At 35.9% G+C, this 19,735-nt stretch overlaps 1 protein-coding gene across 1 annotated transcript; it reads right to left on the bottom strand.

Moving 5' to 3' along the window:
* Nucleotides 1-1,590: 1,590 nt before the first annotated feature.
* Nucleotides 1,591-18,277, bottom strand: LOC111855329 (uroplakin-1b). The gene is made up of 8 exons (XM_023834252.2): nucleotides 18,124-18,277; nucleotides 9,167-9,255; nucleotides 6,319-6,519; nucleotides 6,027-6,101; nucleotides 5,462-5,587; nucleotides 5,018-5,197; nucleotides 4,165-4,248; nucleotides 1,591-2,258 (listed from the first exon to the last, which is right to left on the bottom strand). Exons 2-8 carry the CDS (start codon nucleotides 9,236-9,238, stop codon nucleotides 2,211-2,213), a joined length of 786 nt encoding a protein of 261 aa, XP_023690020.1. The 5' UTR covers nucleotides 9,239-9,255; nucleotides 18,124-18,277; the 3' UTR covers nucleotides 1,591-2,210.
* Nucleotides 18,278-19,735: the final 1,458 nt, after the last annotated feature.

The raw sequence follows: 19,735 nt of genomic DNA, 5'->3' as shown, positions 1-19,735 counted from the left end.
TTAATGTTAATGGAGCAGAACCATCAAGTACAGTCAATAGCTTGGGCATAATTTTCGATCAGTTTTTCAACTCCGTAACATCTCTCGCCTCTGTTCTTCCCTTAGTGTTACTGATACTGAAACACTAATCCATGCCTTCATGCTACCCACCTTGACTATTGTCATGCTCTGCTTTCTGGCCTCCCATCTAAACTTTTCAACAGGCTACAGTATGTTCAGAACTCTGCTGCCCCTTTACTTACACATACAAGAAAATCCACCCACGTCACTCCTATTCTTCGAGGTTACTTGTCACTTATAAAATCAAGTATAAAATTTTACTAATCGTCCACAAAGCTCTCCCATGGAGAGCTTTGTCCCTCAATATCTGTCTGACCTTCTTTTTCACTCCAGCCCACACACTAAGATCTTCAGGCTCTAACCTTCTTCCTGTACCTAAATTCAGACTGTCCCCTGTGGGTGGCAGGGCCTATACTCTGGAAGACACTTCCTCACAGTCTGCAAGAAATACAGTCCGTTAATATTTTCAGAAAACCTGGTGTTGAATGGATGGCCCAGGTTGGGGTGTTCTGCAAAACGATTGTCAGGTTTGCTCACGTTAGTGCTAGTTAATCAGCAGATTACAATACTTTACAGGGCTGTCTAACTTATGGATGAAAGCTCATGTAAAACCCACATTGCCTTTTTTGGACTGTGTTCAGTGCCATTTCATGCCCATGTAGAGCCATAGACTAGCTTCAGCACCAATGGCCTAAGTCAGCTGCAGAATTAAGTGAAGGTCACCAAATGGCAAGGTTTGGATGTGTTATACAAGCAGAGAACATCACGTTCCGAATTGCATAACATAAAGAGCATCGTGTGTTCCATCAGACGAAAATCAGGGTGCCTGAGCAGCTGCTTCGTATCCCTGGACGCACCCTGGCCACCTGAAAGGTCAATCAATCCCTGGAAGGTCAAGGGTCATGCTAGGAGGACTGGCGCTGAAATCTTGCTGCTGACCTTAATTGTCACTTCAATTGGCAGCATTCCGATTCCCCCGAGCCACATGCCATCCCCTTTGATGTCCCTTTAAGTACATACATAAGTATCTTGCAGTTTCATTTAAGGTCTCCTGGTCACATTAAAAACATTATGAAATTCTATTGGTTACACTACATTCTGCTACTATAATGACATAACTTTCAATATAATTAGGTCCTGTCATGTAGTGATACTTTTTTAAATCAAATGTCAAAGTCGGATTAAGCTAGAATAACAGCTGCATAGAGAAAAATGGTTAAATGAGCTCTGAAACACCTTAATAATGAATAATAGGGAATGGGTTAGTGCTAGCAAAAACTATTAATTTTTCAATGCAAATTTTGCAATGTTTACAAACTCCCTGGGGAGGTATATTGTGAATCAATGACTCAATTTACTTTCAGCATAAAGAGCATAAACTATCAACTAAGGATTGTTTAATGAGGTGCAACCCTGACTCCAATAAAATGCCTCATAGGCATATCACACATTTTTTTTGCCTTCCTGACCAGAGCAATTATCAGGGTATAATGCATTATAGTAATGGAAGAAAAACATACTGAGAAGTGACACTTTTCATTTTTTTTATTTTTTAAAAGAACAGCTTCTGAAATTCCTCCAGAACAGCATAAATAGTGAAATCTTCTAGAACAGTGTGAGACTCTTTTAAACACTCGTGTGCTTGGAAAATCTTTGATAATACAAGGAAAAGATCTGCAGCGTACAATTTGCCTATAATTGAAGTGTAATACAACAATAGTAATACATTTTTAGGGACAATAAAAGTTAGTACGCAAAAGAACAAAATATATGTAAAAAATATTCAATGTGCCATCTTCTCTTAACATGTGACTCCTAAATTATGTATTGCCCAAAAGCTGTAGAAGGAAATGGGTAGATGTGTCCAGAGATCTTTGCATAATTATATTATTCTTCCAAATTTATTGTATTATTTTATTCATTATTCTATGAATAACATAACTAGTATAGTAACAAACTTTCATGTATCAAAATAGGCCTTACTGTAAACATTATGAGCAGTTTTGAATACCAAACACCACATAACAACCATACATATAATAATAATTAAAAACAAACTCCTTGACATAACACCTTGATTTACCTATTTATGGGAACAATAATGAAAGAAATTCCATTGCTTCTTCTTCTATGATTGAGCATCTTCTTTACTAATCAACTTGAGTGTAGTAGAACATCATGCCCAGCAAGACTAAGAACTGGCACAAAGACACACAGACAAATAAGCAAACAAATGAACAAACAAAAGTAGATTTTACTTCACTTTACACTTTCATTGCATTATTAAAAGATGGTTTAAGATGTGTTAAAATAATTGCTCTAATTTGAGTAACCCTGGGATGAGTTTGGGACCAAATTTGTTTTAAATAAGTGGTATAAATTCTGTATTACTATCTATTTTCATTAATCTTCCATGGTGCAGTTTTGCAGTAAGCCTAGAGCAGGGCACACTGTTTAAAGACACTAATTCCCTGAAGGACACTAGAGGACCTGGATGAAACCCACATGAACACAGGGAGAACAAATAAACTGTAGGCTTATGTAAGTGTTCTAAGCATGTTTAAGGTAGGCTGGGTCAGGCTATGATGTTTGTTAGTTTAGGTGTACTGTATAAAAATGCATTTTCACCTTACAATATTTTCACGTTATGATAGGTTTATCGGAATGTAACTCCATCGTAACCTGGGGAACATCTGTAGTATCAATTCCGTAGGTAAATTTAGTTTACAGGAGTAGAGTCAGCATCCACATAACCAGCAAACAAACCACACATACACCCACACAGACAAGTAAATCAGTAGGTAAATAAGCAAAACCACACAAGACATAAGTATAATTACATGTGTAAAATATTTGATAAAATATACGAGGAAGTATGCAAGTATGTATCCCTTTATCCCTTGCCCAACTGTAGTTTCATTGTTCAGCTGAATGACTGCCACAAGAACAAAGCTATTCTTGTACCTCTTAGTTCTGCACTTTTGAATTCTAAAACTTCGTCCTGAGGGAAGAAGTTGGAACTCCGTGTTTAAGGGATGGGATTTACCGTTCAAAATTGAGCCAGTTATCCACTGTACCTGTCTAGTATATAATGATGTTAGGTTGTGTTGTTGCTCCCCAATTATTCTACTTGACCACTTAATAATTTGATTCAGTGAGTTTCTGTTTTTTAAGGACAGGTTTCCAAACCATGCAACCAAAGGAAAGGATAACACTGATTCTATAAAAACATGATAAAATAAGGTCAATATGCTTTTGTCAATGTGTATATAAGAGAGTTTCCTCAGACAGTACAAACATTGCTGCCCTTTCTTACACACAGTCTCTCAGTTTTCTTCAAAGCTCAACGTTAAGTCTATAGTTGTCCCTAGGTATTTATGCAATTCGGACGTTCACTGCTCATTCCCACCCCTATTGACCAGGTGGCATTTGAAGAAGCTAAACATGCCCTAAAAAAGACAGTCAAAATATCCAGGGGCGAGGGAGTTCCCTCTGTAATTTTCAGTAACTGGTTGGGGGTGGGAAGGCCACTACAGAACGCATTTACTTGCTATTACTGTGACCACACATCTTCTTTTCCCCAGACTTGTCTGTTTCTGGGACCTAAAAATAGCTTGAAATGTCCAGGATTTCGCTTTTTTTCATGGTGATGTTTGTTTTCTACAGTCAGAATACTTGCTATGTGCATATTTGAAGCCTGTTTTTGCATCCTGCCTGGAGTGTCTATTATATGGTCATCCTGCCCAATATATATCCACGGCAAATAGTTTGAGCCATAAGAGCAGTGGTTGAGAAACTTTGCAGTAGACTGTTAGTTATAAGAATGATTGGAAATAATGATTGATATTTTATGAATTCCCAGATGGTCCCTGCTGATGCAGTGTACTTACCAATATTGCATTATAAAATAAACTGTAGTATTTTTGGATAAATGTATTCAGCTAAATCAGTACTAATAAAAATACTATGCTTAATGCAAAAGAAAGATAGACTTCTGAATCACTAGCTTACATTTACGTATATGCATGTGTTTGTGTGTTTATGTATGTTTGTATATATATTCATTTATAGTCAAATATACTAAAGATATACAGATATACTTACAACCCAACACAAAATAGCAAATCCAAACCAGGAGACTGCCAAGCCTTGTGTCATTATTGGTCCAGCAATGTAAGCATAGCAGCCCTGAATGGGAGAATGGACATTGTCACTTTTAATATATCAAGATATACAGGCAAAATAATAATACCAGTAATTATAATGGTTAATCATAAAAAGTGATCAATTTAGCATCATAAAAAAATATTTAACATTGTCTTATGATGTCATACTGTAAAATTACAAAATGTTTTTAATCAAAAAATATATTAAAGATTGATCAGAATTCTCAAGACATATGCTGTGAAAGTAACTTTATTCTAGATTACGATGAAAAAGAAAGGAAATGACACTTATACTCTCTGCAGCCGTTTAATCGGGTACCCCTATAGATCATTATTACTGGCCACATAACAAATACAACCATTTCAAAGAAAGAATGGGCAGGTCGTTGGGTATCCCTTTAATGGAATTTTGTATCGCAATAAGTAAGTTCGAATATTTATGGAAGTGTATTCTTATGCATTTTTTTCTAATTGATCCTCTTTTTTGCTTTGAATGCACAGAATGCCCTGTATATTATACAAATATTTGCATTCTTATGCTTGACTTATGCGTGCTTTAAATACGAAGAAACAAAATATGAACATTTTCCAATGCGTGAACATTTGCAGAAGTCATTGATAATGAATGACTGGAGAACGTTCTGGGCTCACTTGGTTAGCAAGTGGATATTTGCCAAAACTGACCCAATTCACAGAACATACTAAATGTTCTTATACACTATATCATTATATGTCAACCTAAGTTTGAATGTCGAGCAAATGTAAGGCAGTAAATTTTGTGTGATATTTACCGTAGTAGACAGATAGGGGTTAACTCCAATCTGGCATCCCTGTAACTGGACGACACCACCCATTGCATCTTGCTGACAGCATTGCCTTGGCCAGGGGTAGCTGGCATCTGAGTATAGTTGCCTGAAGCTGGAGTTGTACGTCACCCAGTCTTGCGGGCCATTTACTCCACAGCAGCTTTTCTGTGTGAGAGACACAGGTTGTGTTTATGCTTCCATACTCTCATTTAGACATATAGTACTCTAAACTGAAGATCAGGCCATCAGTTCTGACCACTCTAATAGTCAGTTTATCTCAAATGATATAAATACTACACACTGTGAAGGGGGAGACATTTTAATAAGAAAAATGTATTATAAATGTATTATCTTTTAATTCAACAAAAATTCTTTTAATATATCATACTTCATGACAGACCACGGCATGTAATTTCCTTACAAAAATACCTGAGTCATGAGCTGATTCCATGAATTTGTTATCTCCTGTATTTGGTTCATCTCATTCGTGTTGCTTGGCAGTACTTGTTTATCGTACTTTTGTAGCATCTCCGTCAGGAAAATTTCTGGTCCGAACTATAGATGGAATACAAAAAATGAGAATCACTGCTCTGGGAAGACAATGTACTTTTATGCAATATTTTATTTATAGAATAAATCCATTACAAATTATAAAAATATATATCAAAATATATAAAACATGTAATGGACTACATAAGTACTCACATTGTTTATCATTTATATATATATATATATATATATATATATATATATATATATATATATATATATATATGATTAATTATTATTACTAAAAAGTCCCATCAAAACATTTTAATACAATGTCAGTATATTTAATACAATGTCATAATCAAGATTTATGACTGAAAAGAATGAGAAACGTTACACATATTTACCTATTTACATCGATACATTTCTGGAGAGGCAACATAACTAAAAGCAATTAGATAATTATATTAAATTAATAGCAATTAAAAGCAATCATTCAACTTACCCAGTCTTCATGTGTTGCAGCTGTGATAGCAGATGCCATTTCGAAGGCGAAAATGATCATCATGAGTATAATATACTGGAAACAAATTGAAAAAAATTAAAAATAATGTAATAATAAAAAAACAAGTTTGTATAAATGTAATTTGTAGAAACTAATCTAGTGGTTTCAAAGTCAACTAAATGGTCAGTATGTATATATAAAATATAAAATAGTACCATTCATGAAAATTTTTTTGTAATTTATTTTTGTCCTTAAATCCCAAACATCATTTAGCATATGAACAAAAACTCACCACAAGTATGGGCATTTTCTTTTCTTTCATGATGGCATACATTGCATATGCTGCTACACAAAAAAGGGCAAAACCTGTGAAAATGCCTATCCAGGCTGCTCTCCAGATACTGTCACTTCCTGTGTAATACACCAGGACATGCAAATGGTCGCGATCGTAGACGAAGAAGATGCACATAGCCATCAGAGCAATCCCACAGCACTGTCAGAGAGAAGAAAGTACGGGAAACACTTTATATAGCTGCCAATAATAAAGGCATAATCTCATCACAATGATCACAAACAAATTTTAAGTTAATCCTTAGTTTGTTATTCAATATGCAACTTTTAAGACTAGTGTTTTGTTTGAAATAAATTAATAAAAAACAGTAAAAAAAAAAAAATATATAGGGAACATCTATGTTGACATGTTTACTGGGAATAGTAATATTAATATTCCTCAAGTATATGGGCATATTTTCGCTTCAGGTGGTGTGTAAACTATACTGGAGATATTTTTAAAAATTGTTAAAATGTGACTAATATTAAATTAACTTTTTAAATGCTGTGACTTGCAGCCATTATTTTTTATCGTGAGACAGCATTGATACTATTAACAGAAATGTCAAATGCCTGAAGTATCATTGCTATGGAATTAAAATCAAGAAAATTCTGTGATGATAAATAGTAGCGTTAGCATTCAGTAATTGTAACACCATGCCTGAGATTACATGCCCATTGCATCACCATATGCAATACTAATGAAACTTTTCACGATTGTGTATGTCCCAAATAATACAAACACAACTAGGAAATAAATATCTTTTAAAAATCAATACACTATTCTTGTAATATTTGCAATCAAATACATTTTGAACGGGGAGGTCATTCTTTTCACATTAGTTGTAGTCGTTAAAAAACAAAAACCCCTTTAAAGCTGCATGATTGGGGGAAGGGAAGAAGGAACAGGGATTTTACTGAAATCGGAGGAAACGGCCAGAATGGAAAGCCAGCTGCTTCAGACAATGTCCTTCTATTTTCCAACTGCTTATCGTCTATGGGGTACGTGCATTTCATTCAACATCACTAATTCACTTTTACTCAATATCTATCTATTGCACCCTCACTGTACTACTTCTGCTGATGTTCTTTTGTACCCTGATGTTTAGTTATATTTATATTTTATATTGCCTATAAATTGTATTTATTACTAAGAATTTGTACTTTTATAGCTCTGATTTGTTTTAATTTTTATGTAAATTGACTTTGCATGTATGTGTGCTTTTAAATATAATGCACCATTTGAGGCTGATGCAACTGCAATTTCATGGTGTTTGCACAATGACAATAAAGTTCTTGCATTTTGAATCTCGAATAGGGTCACAGTGTGTTGGTGGTGCTGGGAGGATGGCCTGAACCTATCCCAGAAAACATGAGTGTGGGGCACAAAGCATGCAACATGGACTGGATGATGGTCTGAAATGTTAGATTAATAATGTCAGACAAACAGTTACGATGTGGCAACTGACTAAGCGGAGCCTCTAGCTCTGTGTAAGAGCGCTCAGAACCCTTTCATGTGGGTTTTGTGTTATCTGATTGGTTACAGCACTGTATCTGCTAATGTAATTGGTCATGAGTATGACATCACACAATGGACATGATATATGAAGAACATACAAGTACGGGGAAAATCTTAATGGGTAGAGACTTGTGCGTTGTCTGGCTGGTCCCTTAACCTTTTCTTTTAATTCATTTACATTTACTTAATTAAAAAAAAAAAAAAAAACTTCAATGGTATGTGGAAGTTGTTGTAAGTCACACAGGGTCTAAATCAGGGACAGTCTGTAGTCAAAGGAAACCTCCACAGCATGCAAAGAAGGACCCCCCCTATACAGACTGAAACCCTCCATCTGTTCACTGAGCCACCGTGCCACCCAGATTCAGCTATGACTGTGCTAATTACATTTCATTTTGCCTCTTGTTGGCATGGTGACTCACTTATCCTTCCCCACGGGTTTGCAAAGACGTGGCTTAAAGTGATACTTTATTCATACCCAGTCTCTCACAGGCACACATAAAATTAAAGCAAGTTTTGGGGTGACAGCACAGGGTCGGTCAGCATCCAGTGTCCCTAGAGCAACTGGTGCCTAAATTGCATAAAGGATGTGTCTGTATGTATGTATTTGCCGTTCAGTGGACAGGAATCCTATCCAGGATCTTCTCCTGTACTACGCATTCTTGGAAAAAATATATCTGTAATGCCACAGAATGAAAAGAGAAAGTAAAACACAAGTTAACACAAAGATATAATTTCTATAGAAAGACTTTATAGATTTAGAAATTATTATTACAATTGATAATGGTTCCGTCATGATTAGAAATGCTATGGTACAATGATGACTAAACCTATTTCCTATAGAAATGTAGATTTGTGTCATTTTATTCTCAGTTTGCATTTAAAGTGGTTCTTAGACATTCTAACAGTTATATCTGGCATGAGAATTCCGTGTGCAGCATTGTCATGCAGCCCTAGTGACTCACTCCTCGCCACTGTCTGTGCTGTAATGGAATTCTGCTTTAGTTTGCCTTGTCTATCTGTGTTATTGTGGTTTTTTTTCTGTGTATGGCTGTATTCTCCCACTGTTAAGGTATTATTTTGGTTTTATTGTGGTCGTATGAAAATATTTTTGCTGAATTATTTTGTTTCAGCTTCTTATGTCCCCTCATGATCTGTGAATCTTACAATAATCAAGATACTAATTAGGGATATGGTATGGTACGGTAGTGTTTAATATGTACAGATACAGAACAGCAGCAGTTAGGGAGAAACATGTAAGACCCGGTAGAATTAGTAAACAATAAAAACTCACCATAATGACAAAGTTTCCCCAAAGAAGGATAGCCTGAAGCAGGCGCATTTCAAAGTTGGTTTGAGAAGACATGTTTTGTGGTCTGATACCTTGATGAAAACACAAATGAACATAATCAGTAAATGTATATCCTCCTTGTAGATGTTAAAAACCAATAATACAGAAGCTTATCATAATATTTTATTTATATTTTCATTGCATTTTTTTTTATTACTTCTCAAACACTGCTTATATAAAGCAGTTCATTCATAGCATTATAAAGCTGATCATTCCACATCATGAGGGTTAAGAATGCAGGCTCCCAGCGATCAGAAAAATCCATATAAAAGTTTTGGTCTCCACTGCAAGCGAAACGAAGCGAGCACCTCCAGCAGGGAGGTTCAGCACAAAATGGCACAAAAAGATATGAGAAATACGACACACGAAGTTCACTACAAGATCACTGGGAGATATCACGTGAGCGGCTGCAGTAAACACTAAGGATGGAAATCACCAGTGACCTCCTGATACGATATTGTAGCGACGGGTGGACCGAGGCATCGCGAGAGCAGCGAAGGACGAGGAGACTTGCTTGCCAGGAGAGAACACGTTCTTTATTACGGTCCGGAACAGGACCCAAACCAGCACCAAACTCAAATACAACAGCGGAGACACAAGGTGGTCAGACGTCGACACTGTAAGGTTCACACACGGAGGGAGATTCACACAAGCTAAGAACACGCGAAGATCGGACAGGGTACACACATGACATGGGAAAACATACACGCCACTATCAGGGGGGTATTCCAGAAAGCAGGTTATGTGACATACCCGGGTAAGTTTAAGGGTAAGTTAGTGGATAACCTCAACTTTCGGTTCCAAAAACGGAGGTTAACTTTCTGGGTATGTACGTAACCATAGCAGCTTACTCTCTGAAGATAACCTGCTACTGAGCAGGTTATGTTCCAGGGTAAGTTTGTTGCAGAAGGTTACTGAGCATGGCGTGCCCTTTTGATGACGATCCTGTGAACGTGGAGGCATAAATTATACAAGGTTTTTTTCGCCGGGAGAGAGTTATAAGACCGCGTATTGATGTCTTGTCATTTCCTAATGATTATTTGAAAAAGCGTTATCAGTTTTCAAAAGAATCGTTCATTTACTTAACATCTCTTGAAACCGCATATTGCAAATGTCACAAACCCAAACCGCGGGTCTGCGCTTAGCACAGAAAACATTCTGTACATAGCGCTTCGGTTTTTTGCGTCAGGGCATTTTTTGTACAATATGGGCGACGCAGAGCATATAGGAAAGGCAACTGTGTGTAGAGCCGTTCGCACAGTATGTCTGGTACTTAACGCTTCTTACACACGTTTATACAGTTCCCTGTCCATAAAGCTCTGCGTGTTATTAAAGAGGAATTCCACAGAGTGGTAGGTTTGTCCTTTGTAGTAAAATCTATGATGCATATTTAATATATAGTCATACTATTTATATCTATAGCCTACATGTATTCATCCTGCACACACACACACTTGATACTTCCCTATATGACTTTCTATTTCAGGGTTTCCAAATGTAATTTGGAATACATGTAATACATGTATAGTGACAATAAAAGGCATTCATTCATTCATTCATAATTGGGTGCATTGATGGCACCTACATTCCTATTAAGGCTCCTTTAATAAATGAGGGAGACTATGTTAGATAGATAGATAGATAGATAGATAGATAGATAGATAGATAGATAGATAGATAGATAGATAGATGTCTTTATTGTCACTATACAAGTACAGCGAGATAGCGGAGGAAATCTATTCATAGTATCAATGTGCAGGTAACTTGATTTTGTATCCTTAATTTTTTGCCTTGTTAAAATCATCAAACTCATTACTTTTTTCCACTAACTATAGGTAATCATTACAGGACAGTACAATGCTGGTTACCACTGGTTGCCCTCAGATGGGGTGAGGGGAGGTGGTGGTGGGCTCCCGCCAGTTAGACGGGCTTCAGCCTTTTTTCTATTAGCTACATGACAGAAAGAATATACTAAATCGTGTTTAATAAATAGTTAAGTGATCGTGTAATCAATAACCTTTTTGCAGAATGTTTTTGTGTTTCATTTTGACTTGGCTCAAAGTTCTTCTGTCTCCAGAAGGATTACACCTTATTAAATAAGAAACCATATATTCCTAGTCGAGACACATTGTTATTTTAACCTAAAGAAATGAATGGCAGGAAAAGTAAATGCTTTCATAGTGATTTAACAGTAAAAAGGATGCGGAAGGGTTATGTGTTTAATTATTTTGCATTATAATAAAAGGGGAGGCGATGTCAAATTTGCAATTTAATACACACGCATTTATTCTGTCCTTTATTTTTTGCCAAGCCAACTCTTTCTTTAGCCGATGCAGCCGTATTGCTTTTTTTCATTATTATTGGCTTGAATTCCTCATATGCGTGCATTAAAACTTCCAACTCCGCCTCTGTGAAGTATGCCGCTCTCTTTTTTTCACTTTGATTTTCCATTCTGACTCGTGAAATCGGCGATCAATTGAAAACGTCTTTATGTATGCACGGTGCACGCGCATTAACTCTGGGTAAGCAATAGGAGGTTGATTGAACTTACTCTTCTCAGGTGTTTTGGAACCGACATACTCATGGTATGCGGGTTTGGGGTATATCAACCCAGAGGTTAAGATTTACCAAATGGTAAGTTAACCAAGCTTTCTGGAATACCCCCCAGGAACACAAGTATTAACCATAACTACAATAACAACAACAATACAAGGGCTATTTACAGTACATATATGGGCTATATACATGCGCCCACGAGGCATGCCGATCTCACTGGCGCTACACTATTATCACGATGCTTAGGTGATGCCGATTCGATGTATTGCTATTCGATGAATATCGAAATTCAATACTACTTTTTTCCCGATTTTTTTTTTAGAATTTAAAAACCTTGAACATGTAAAAAAGTTGAATCATAGCTCAAAAGTTTTATTAAATAGCTGCACAGCTGAATTGAACGTCATTAAGCGTAGCATACTCCAAATAATTTTCGTCCTCAAAAAACCAAAGACAGCATTTAAACTTAAACAACAGCATAAACTTTTGAAAGCCAAAATTCCTCCATACTGTCACGCCCAGCTCCGTCCGATCCTCGTGTGTGCCACGCCCACCTCGCGGATTGTCAGCACCTGTTTCTTGTTCTGTTCGCCCATTCCTGTGTATTTAGTCCGCGTCTGAGTACGTCTGAGCAGATCAGTCATTGTATTGTCGTGATGTAAGTCCATGTCTCCCCGGATCTCATGAATAAACCCGTTCCCTTGAAGAACCTCGCAGCCCTGCGTCTTCCTTCGCCTCTAATCGTGACACATACATTGCATTTAAACTGTGGAGTAATAGCACAAATCTCTGCTATGTCCTCCGCCATTCTGGTTATTGCTAAATGAAGTTAGACAATATAAATGGCTCCTACTACACAGAATGGTGTGCTGCCTGTCAATGTGGGAATATCCCGGCAAGAATAAGAGGAAACTGCTTATAATGATCATAGTTATAGTGATCAACCACATATATGGATCAAAAAGCTTGGGATAGAATCATTCCTGTACAAATTCTGTTTAAATAATTTGCTTATAGTAATCAAGTAGTTTGCTTATAGTGTTCCTTTTGTGGTTTTTATACAAGACAACATATGGAAAAATTAAACTATGGTAATTCCATTTTTTTTCTTACTTTACTTTTATAGCCCTACTTTTCTGGGCAGTAACTCATCTTTTTTTGATAGCTACCTGCCTCATGCAAAGAAAACATAACGGAAAAAAGAAGTAATTTTCTCTCAATGGCAAATATAGACTCGCCAAAGCTTATGATAAACTGCCAGAAACGAGCCAATGAGCAGCAAAACCACAATAAGCTATATTTTATATAAACAGTACTGTATTATAGCATATTTGAGTTATACAGTTCAGTGATTTAATTTGTGTTTTAAACAGCTGTACTGTATTCAGTAAATAGCAATGCTGTCTGTTCTATTACCTTATATTCATGCAATAAATATACAAATGTGCAGATTGAAATCTGCCTGAGACATACAGAAAGAAAAAACAATTGGTTATAATGATCATCTGCTTATACTGATCAATTTCACCCAGACAGGTGTGATCACTATATGCGGTTTCCACTGTATTCTAAAGCGCACCACCTGTAGGATAATAGAGGAACTGCAACATTTCTCCACTTTGAATCCAAATACATAGAAATTGTAAATTGATAAAAAAAAATAAAAAAAAACAATTTCGGAGTTAGTGTGGTGATACATGAATCGCTGCACAAAAGATTTGCCATACATAACTGAATCGAGTTTTCCCCCCATCTCTAGTAAACACGCTTAGTGTCCTTCCAACCAGCACTGAATGCATATTTTATACATTTATGAGTTAATAAAACTTTTTCTGTGGCGCTTCCAGCTTTCTCAAGACTCCCAAAAAATTCCCTTTTAATTTCTTATGCCAACCTGCCAATATAGGCCTATTGAAATGATGGGGAAAGTTGAGATGCAGAAGGGTTGACTGTATATATTTAAGTAATGCATGAATTACGCATTTGAGGTCAAGAATATCAAGAATGATAGCAAGTCAAGTCAATTTTATTTATAAAGTACATTTATAGTAACAGCAGTTGATCAAAATGCTGTACAAATCCCATAAATAGACAAAATATCCATGAAACAAACAGAATAAACAAACAAACAAATAAGACAAACATGATAATTTAAAAGAAAAGATATGTTATCAGTCTGGATTTAAATGTGACCAAAGTTGGTGCAGCTCTCATATAAAGGATTAGATCATTCCAAAGCTTGGGGGTAACTACCAAAAAGACACAGTCAGTTTAAATCTCGACCAGCAACACCTGATTAGAGGACCTAAGTCATCAGGAGGTCTGCAAAATAAGAGGGGGCTAAACTATTCAGAGACTTAAGAACAAACTATAAGATTTTAAAATTGATCCTGTAGGGAACAGGAAGCCAGTGGAGAGAGGCAAAGATGGGTGTGACACATGATTATGTTCTCATGTGCCTGTTGGGAGCCTGGCCACAGTGTTCTGAACTAATTGTAAACAAGCAAGGGACAATTGGCTGTCTCCTGTGTATAATGAACTGCAATAGCCGGGCCAAGAGGAGACAAAAGCATAGATTTCAAAATCAGCTACAGAAAGAATAGGCTTAAATTTAGCTAACAGCCCTGAATGATAGAAACAGTTAACGGAGTTAATCTGTTTGTTAAATTTAAGGGTCGTATCAAAAACCACACCAGGGTTTTTAGTGAAAGGTTTACAGGTTCTCCAAGGGCCATGGTTACTTGCAGGAGCATGAAAGGTCAGAGGGCCCAAACAACACAATCTTTGTTTTTTGTAATTTAAATTAAGAAAAAATTGTTTTGCTTTGTTTCAGGGGTGGATGTATCTGTGTATCATCTGCACAAAAATCAAAGGAAATGTTCCTAAGGGCAGCATGTATAGCAAGAATAGAATAGGCCCAAGAATAGATCCTTGGGGGACCCCACAAGGGAGATAAAATAAGGTTATGTACTCTTTTATATCACCATAGCATTGTCATAAAAAATGAAACCAGTCTGAAAGATAAACCTATTCTATTAATGTCATTTTTGATGGAAATGTGAATCCAAGTAATGCTCCAACTTATGAATATATTAAATAATTTGAGGTTAGATTAATTAGTTATAGGTATTTGGTTGAGCCATACCAATCTCATATCTCTTGTCAGATGCACTTGAGTGTGGTCTTAAGAGAAACCAAACTTAGTTGTCACTAACTGTAAGATCGGATATGACAGCAAACAGACCAATGTGACACTGGGATCATGGGAATGGAAATGGGTTAAATGAAAACAGCAAGGAATGAAAAGGAAGGGCTGCTGTTTTAGCATCAGCACAGGGAGAAACAAATAGGTATACAGTAAATGGTGGGATGGGCTAAAGATTTGGACAAATGCAATGAAAGGCAGTTAGAGGGTGTGTATGGTCTTTGACAGAACAATGTCAGCTGGCCAGCCATTTGTTTACTTATTCAACTTTTATTATTATATTTTATTATGATATAAAAGTCTTTTCTTTTCTCTCACTACTGTCATCATTCAGACCACACATTCCACCTTTCTGTCAGGACTTGTGCATTCAGGTGCCTTTAGTAAACCTGAAATGCCTGTCCTTTCAGTCATTTCATCTTTCCCAGTTTGTCAAACTCCCAAAACTGAAAAAAAGACCCTGTTTCGTCCTCCCGGCCCATGTAATGCAGATTTGTTTGCCCTCCTAAATGAAGCAAATCTTATACATAATATGCTTTGCTGAGCATTGTGTTGTAAGTGGCTACTTTATACATTCCCCAGTTGTTATCACTCTTTAGATGGATATAATGTGATTATAATGTTCTATAATGTTCTACTGCATTCTAATATTTTGTTATAATATGCATTAGTTCTACTTTCAATCTTATAAACAAGGATCCTAATTCATTCTTTAAGTGGAACAAACCAAACAAAATACAGGGCTTTTGGCATTTTTACTTTTTTGATTGTATTCATAGATCTTTGTGGGGACATTTGGACGACCTTAACCCCTACCCAGCCCTATCCTTAACCATAAGTAACCAAATAAAATACAAGACTTTTTTTAGGCTATTTTAATTTTTGATTGCACTAACTTTTATTAATTTGAGTTCCCCCTTGTGGGGACCAAAATAAATACCCTATAAGGTAAAAATGACAGGATTTATCACATAGTGGGGATATTTGGTCCCCACAATGCAATACATCCCAGCCATGCTGTTTCTATGTCCAATTGGTCAATTTAGGAAACTTCATAAAGAAAACATTATAAAATCTTATGAGTTGAGTTAATAATGAAGGATATTGACATGTTTAATTGTAATAATAAATGCAAATAAATAAAAAACAAAAAAAGGAAATAAGATGATGTATGTTTGTAAGGCCATGTAGTAAATTACTTTGTATTTCATAGAAAGGGGCAGGTTATATAAGATTGTTCTTCTTCCTCCCCCTTTTTCACTTGACTGTTTCTATTTGATGTTTGTTTGTGAAGTAATAATGAATGAAAAGACGCCAAGTGAAATAAACCTATTGAATTGAATTGAATTGAATTGAACAGACCCCTGGTACCAACTAAGCAGCCGGAAAATGGATTAATGAAACATCCCCAGTTACTACATTCTCTTAGCGCCCCTGCAGTATGCAATGCAATTTAAACTATGAAGCTGAATGTTACTCCTGCCAAATGTCAGTCATTGTTTGTGAATTCTATTTATGCATAAACCATAAACAATTCCCTAAATGCCACTATCTTGTTACTTAATGAATATTATGATTTACAATTACAAAACAATTAAGAAATGCTATTAAAACAGGTTACAAATTGTTACAAAAGGTTACATATCCATATTGTAATTCAATAAAACTATGCACTCTCTTAAAATGGAAAACAACTGTTCAAAGTGTTCTCTAGCCTGTACTGATTGACAATAACACCAGAAAAAAAGCTCTGCATATTGTGACACTTGGTTCCTTACAACTATAACAAATTTAATATTTAGTTATTGATGACTTAATAAAAATTGATGACTTGAGATTCAAATGACAGCTAATATCTCTGAATATTTCAGCTAGTGACTGCTGGGATCTCAGCTTATCTTACAAATGCAATATAGCCTGTGAATTTCCCTCACCGAGTGTCTGGCAAATGCAGTAGCCACAGGACGTCCCTGCAGCTCTTAACCCAATTAATCGATATTAGAAAAGTTGTTCATCTGAGGTACTCAAGGTGAATTTTATTCAATGAAACCCATTGATCATTTGAATGTCCAAACTGTTCTTTCCATTAAAGATTGTGAGCTTGTCCTAGCACTATACTGGCCATCTGTAGCACAACTGTGGTGTGTGAAGCTTGATTTGAACAAATTCTTATGTTAGCTCAAGGGCATCATTAGGCCTATTTCTAGTGGCACTCAGTTTTAGCTACAAACATACAGTACAGTATACAGCAGTTTAAAGAATTGCGATGAACCGATTTGATTAGCATCACCCTCTAGATGTCAAGTCTGGATGCTGTTAGGGTTTGAAGATATTTTTGCAAATGTGTTCAATGATAAAATGAATGATTTAATACATTATTATAACATATATTATTCTACAAAAAGGATCTGCTACGAGTTCCTAATTTCCTTTATTTTATTAACATATTGTAAAGGAATAAAAAGTTATGTTTAATATCTCGTATAATATATAGTCATATTTTGAAAGATTTAAAACCAATGAGAACATTAAGTTTCAAACTGTCTTGAAATGTCAATCTTGAATTTGGCTGTACTAACTATTTCACTCAATCTGTAGAATAAAGTTAGATTATTTAGTGTAAAGTCTGATTATTAAGTACTTTTTACACTCTAAACATTGCATGTGTCTTTTCTACTCTTTAACATTTTAGAGACAAAACGGCACAAAGATGGTTATTCAAGTCAAGATACTTATTTAAATCCTGCAGTTTTCTTTCTTTCTTTCTTTCTAAAAAATAACTTAATATTAAAGAGATTGTATGCACTTACACTATCAAATATGACATAGGACTAATATTTATATATTATATGATTCTATGTAATCCAAATCATTTTCGGTGCTGTTCATATATTTTTTGCTTACCCGTCGTCCAAAAAAATCCCGTTTCATTTTTGACTGCCAACACGCGAATAACCGAACCCGCGAATATGAAATTCGCGAATACAGAGGGACGACTATACTATCATTACCCATGAGATTATTTTAATAGACGTGACATATACAAATAAAAAACATTACCATAAACCCCTTTTGGGACATGTTACAAAACATAATATGTAAATAGCTCAGCAATTAAAAACAAAATATTGAACCTTACCTCTTCCCAAGAAACAAATTTAAACTGAAGTCTGTAACTACACCCGCCGTTGCAACAATTTTTTTTTAAATGGCCAACCCACACCTTAATCTTATTTACAAATGCAAGCCAGAACATAACACTCTGAAAACCTGTTTGGGTACCTATATAGGCGGATTCACCACAGTGCATTATAGGCAGCATGCAGTTGTCATAACGAAAAGGTGACATTAAAAATACCCGTCAGAGCCCTAACGTGTTGATTGCATAATAATACATTGTAACTATAGTATATATTATATGTCAATGTAAAATAGTTTCTTTTCAGAATAGCTTTAAATCATAATCATCATGTGAGTCTTGCCTTATCCTTACAGTATAAATTAAAGGTCAACAGTTAAATTAAACAAATAGGATCTAGGATCTATGTTTAAATAGCACTTGAAACTGGACTTTTTAATTTTCCCCGTAAATTCCCATAGCTCCCCAGTCTGCTACACTTGCTTGCTCAACAAGCTCTTCCACATGAAAAACATGGTGACGTCTATCAGTTTATAACTGGAAAAGCTTGACATCATCGCACATATTTTTCTTTTCCCTTTTTACAAGACTGGGCAGGGACAGAGGTAATGACCGTGCGTAAACTTAGGTGTGTGCGTCAAGGATAAAACAAAGTGACAATACAGAACTGGGGATGGGCACTGGCTGCCCGATCAGGTATGCAAGAACATCGCTGATACATTTAATAAGATGCGGAGGCAAGTAAAATGAATCAATGTGAATTTCCCAATCACTTACCTCTGCCTCTTAACTCCTCCCCACAAGTGCCTATAGAACATCTAATATTATAATGTTCCAACCGTTAAAAAAACGGATTTTTAAGGAAATTAACGTTTTCTAGAATACTTAATAAAAACGTTGCAAGACACAACATTTACAAGACATGGAGACAGATTTCTTCACATAGGGACTTCTTAAAATTATTTAGGTAATATTTAGATTTTCAAAGCACATAGAACATGTCAGCACTTGTCTTGATTTGGGACAGGATTTCTTCAAGTAAGATACATCTGTTCTGACTTAGACAAAAGCATGCACAAATGTGAAGAATTATATCTATAACAGTGCTGAATATTTACTTATGTCTATTTTAATTTATGAATATTGATGATACATACAGTACCAGTCAAAATGTTACCATAGAAAGGTTTATTTGTACTATTCCCTACATTTTAGAATAACTGTAAAGATATCAAACTATAAAATAGCATATAAGGAATCAAGCAATGTCCAAAGCAGTGTTGGTGATTGAGGTAGGGGGTCGTGGCAGTTCTGTGGATTGGGACTCAAAAGGTTGCCAGTTCAAATTCCTACTGGTTCATGAAGTGGCTTCCTGGGATGCTTTTCCAGCTGTCCTGAAGGAGGTCCCACATATGTTGAGCACTCATTAACTGGTCATCCAATAGCATTTACATATTTTTCTTCTTTGTGTTGTTTTATTACTTTTAATTCTGTTACAAGGTCTACTACTTTCCTTTTTTCTTGGGAGCATTTGTAGACCAGGTCTGATGGCGTTTGCAGCCCATGATGCACTTAAATATCATGTAAATAAGAGCACCAGCTTGAGAATCTT

The sequence above is a fragment of the Paramormyrops kingsleyae genome, chromosome 18, assembly GCF_048594095.1.
Source record: "Paramormyrops kingsleyae isolate MSU_618 chromosome 18, PKINGS_0.4, whole genome shotgun sequence".
Lineage (NCBI taxonomy): Eukaryota > Metazoa > Chordata > Actinopteri > Osteoglossiformes > Mormyridae > Paramormyrops > Paramormyrops kingsleyae.
Note: the sequence above shows the minus strand (reverse complement) of the source record. Positions and strands in the feature narration are given on the sequence as shown.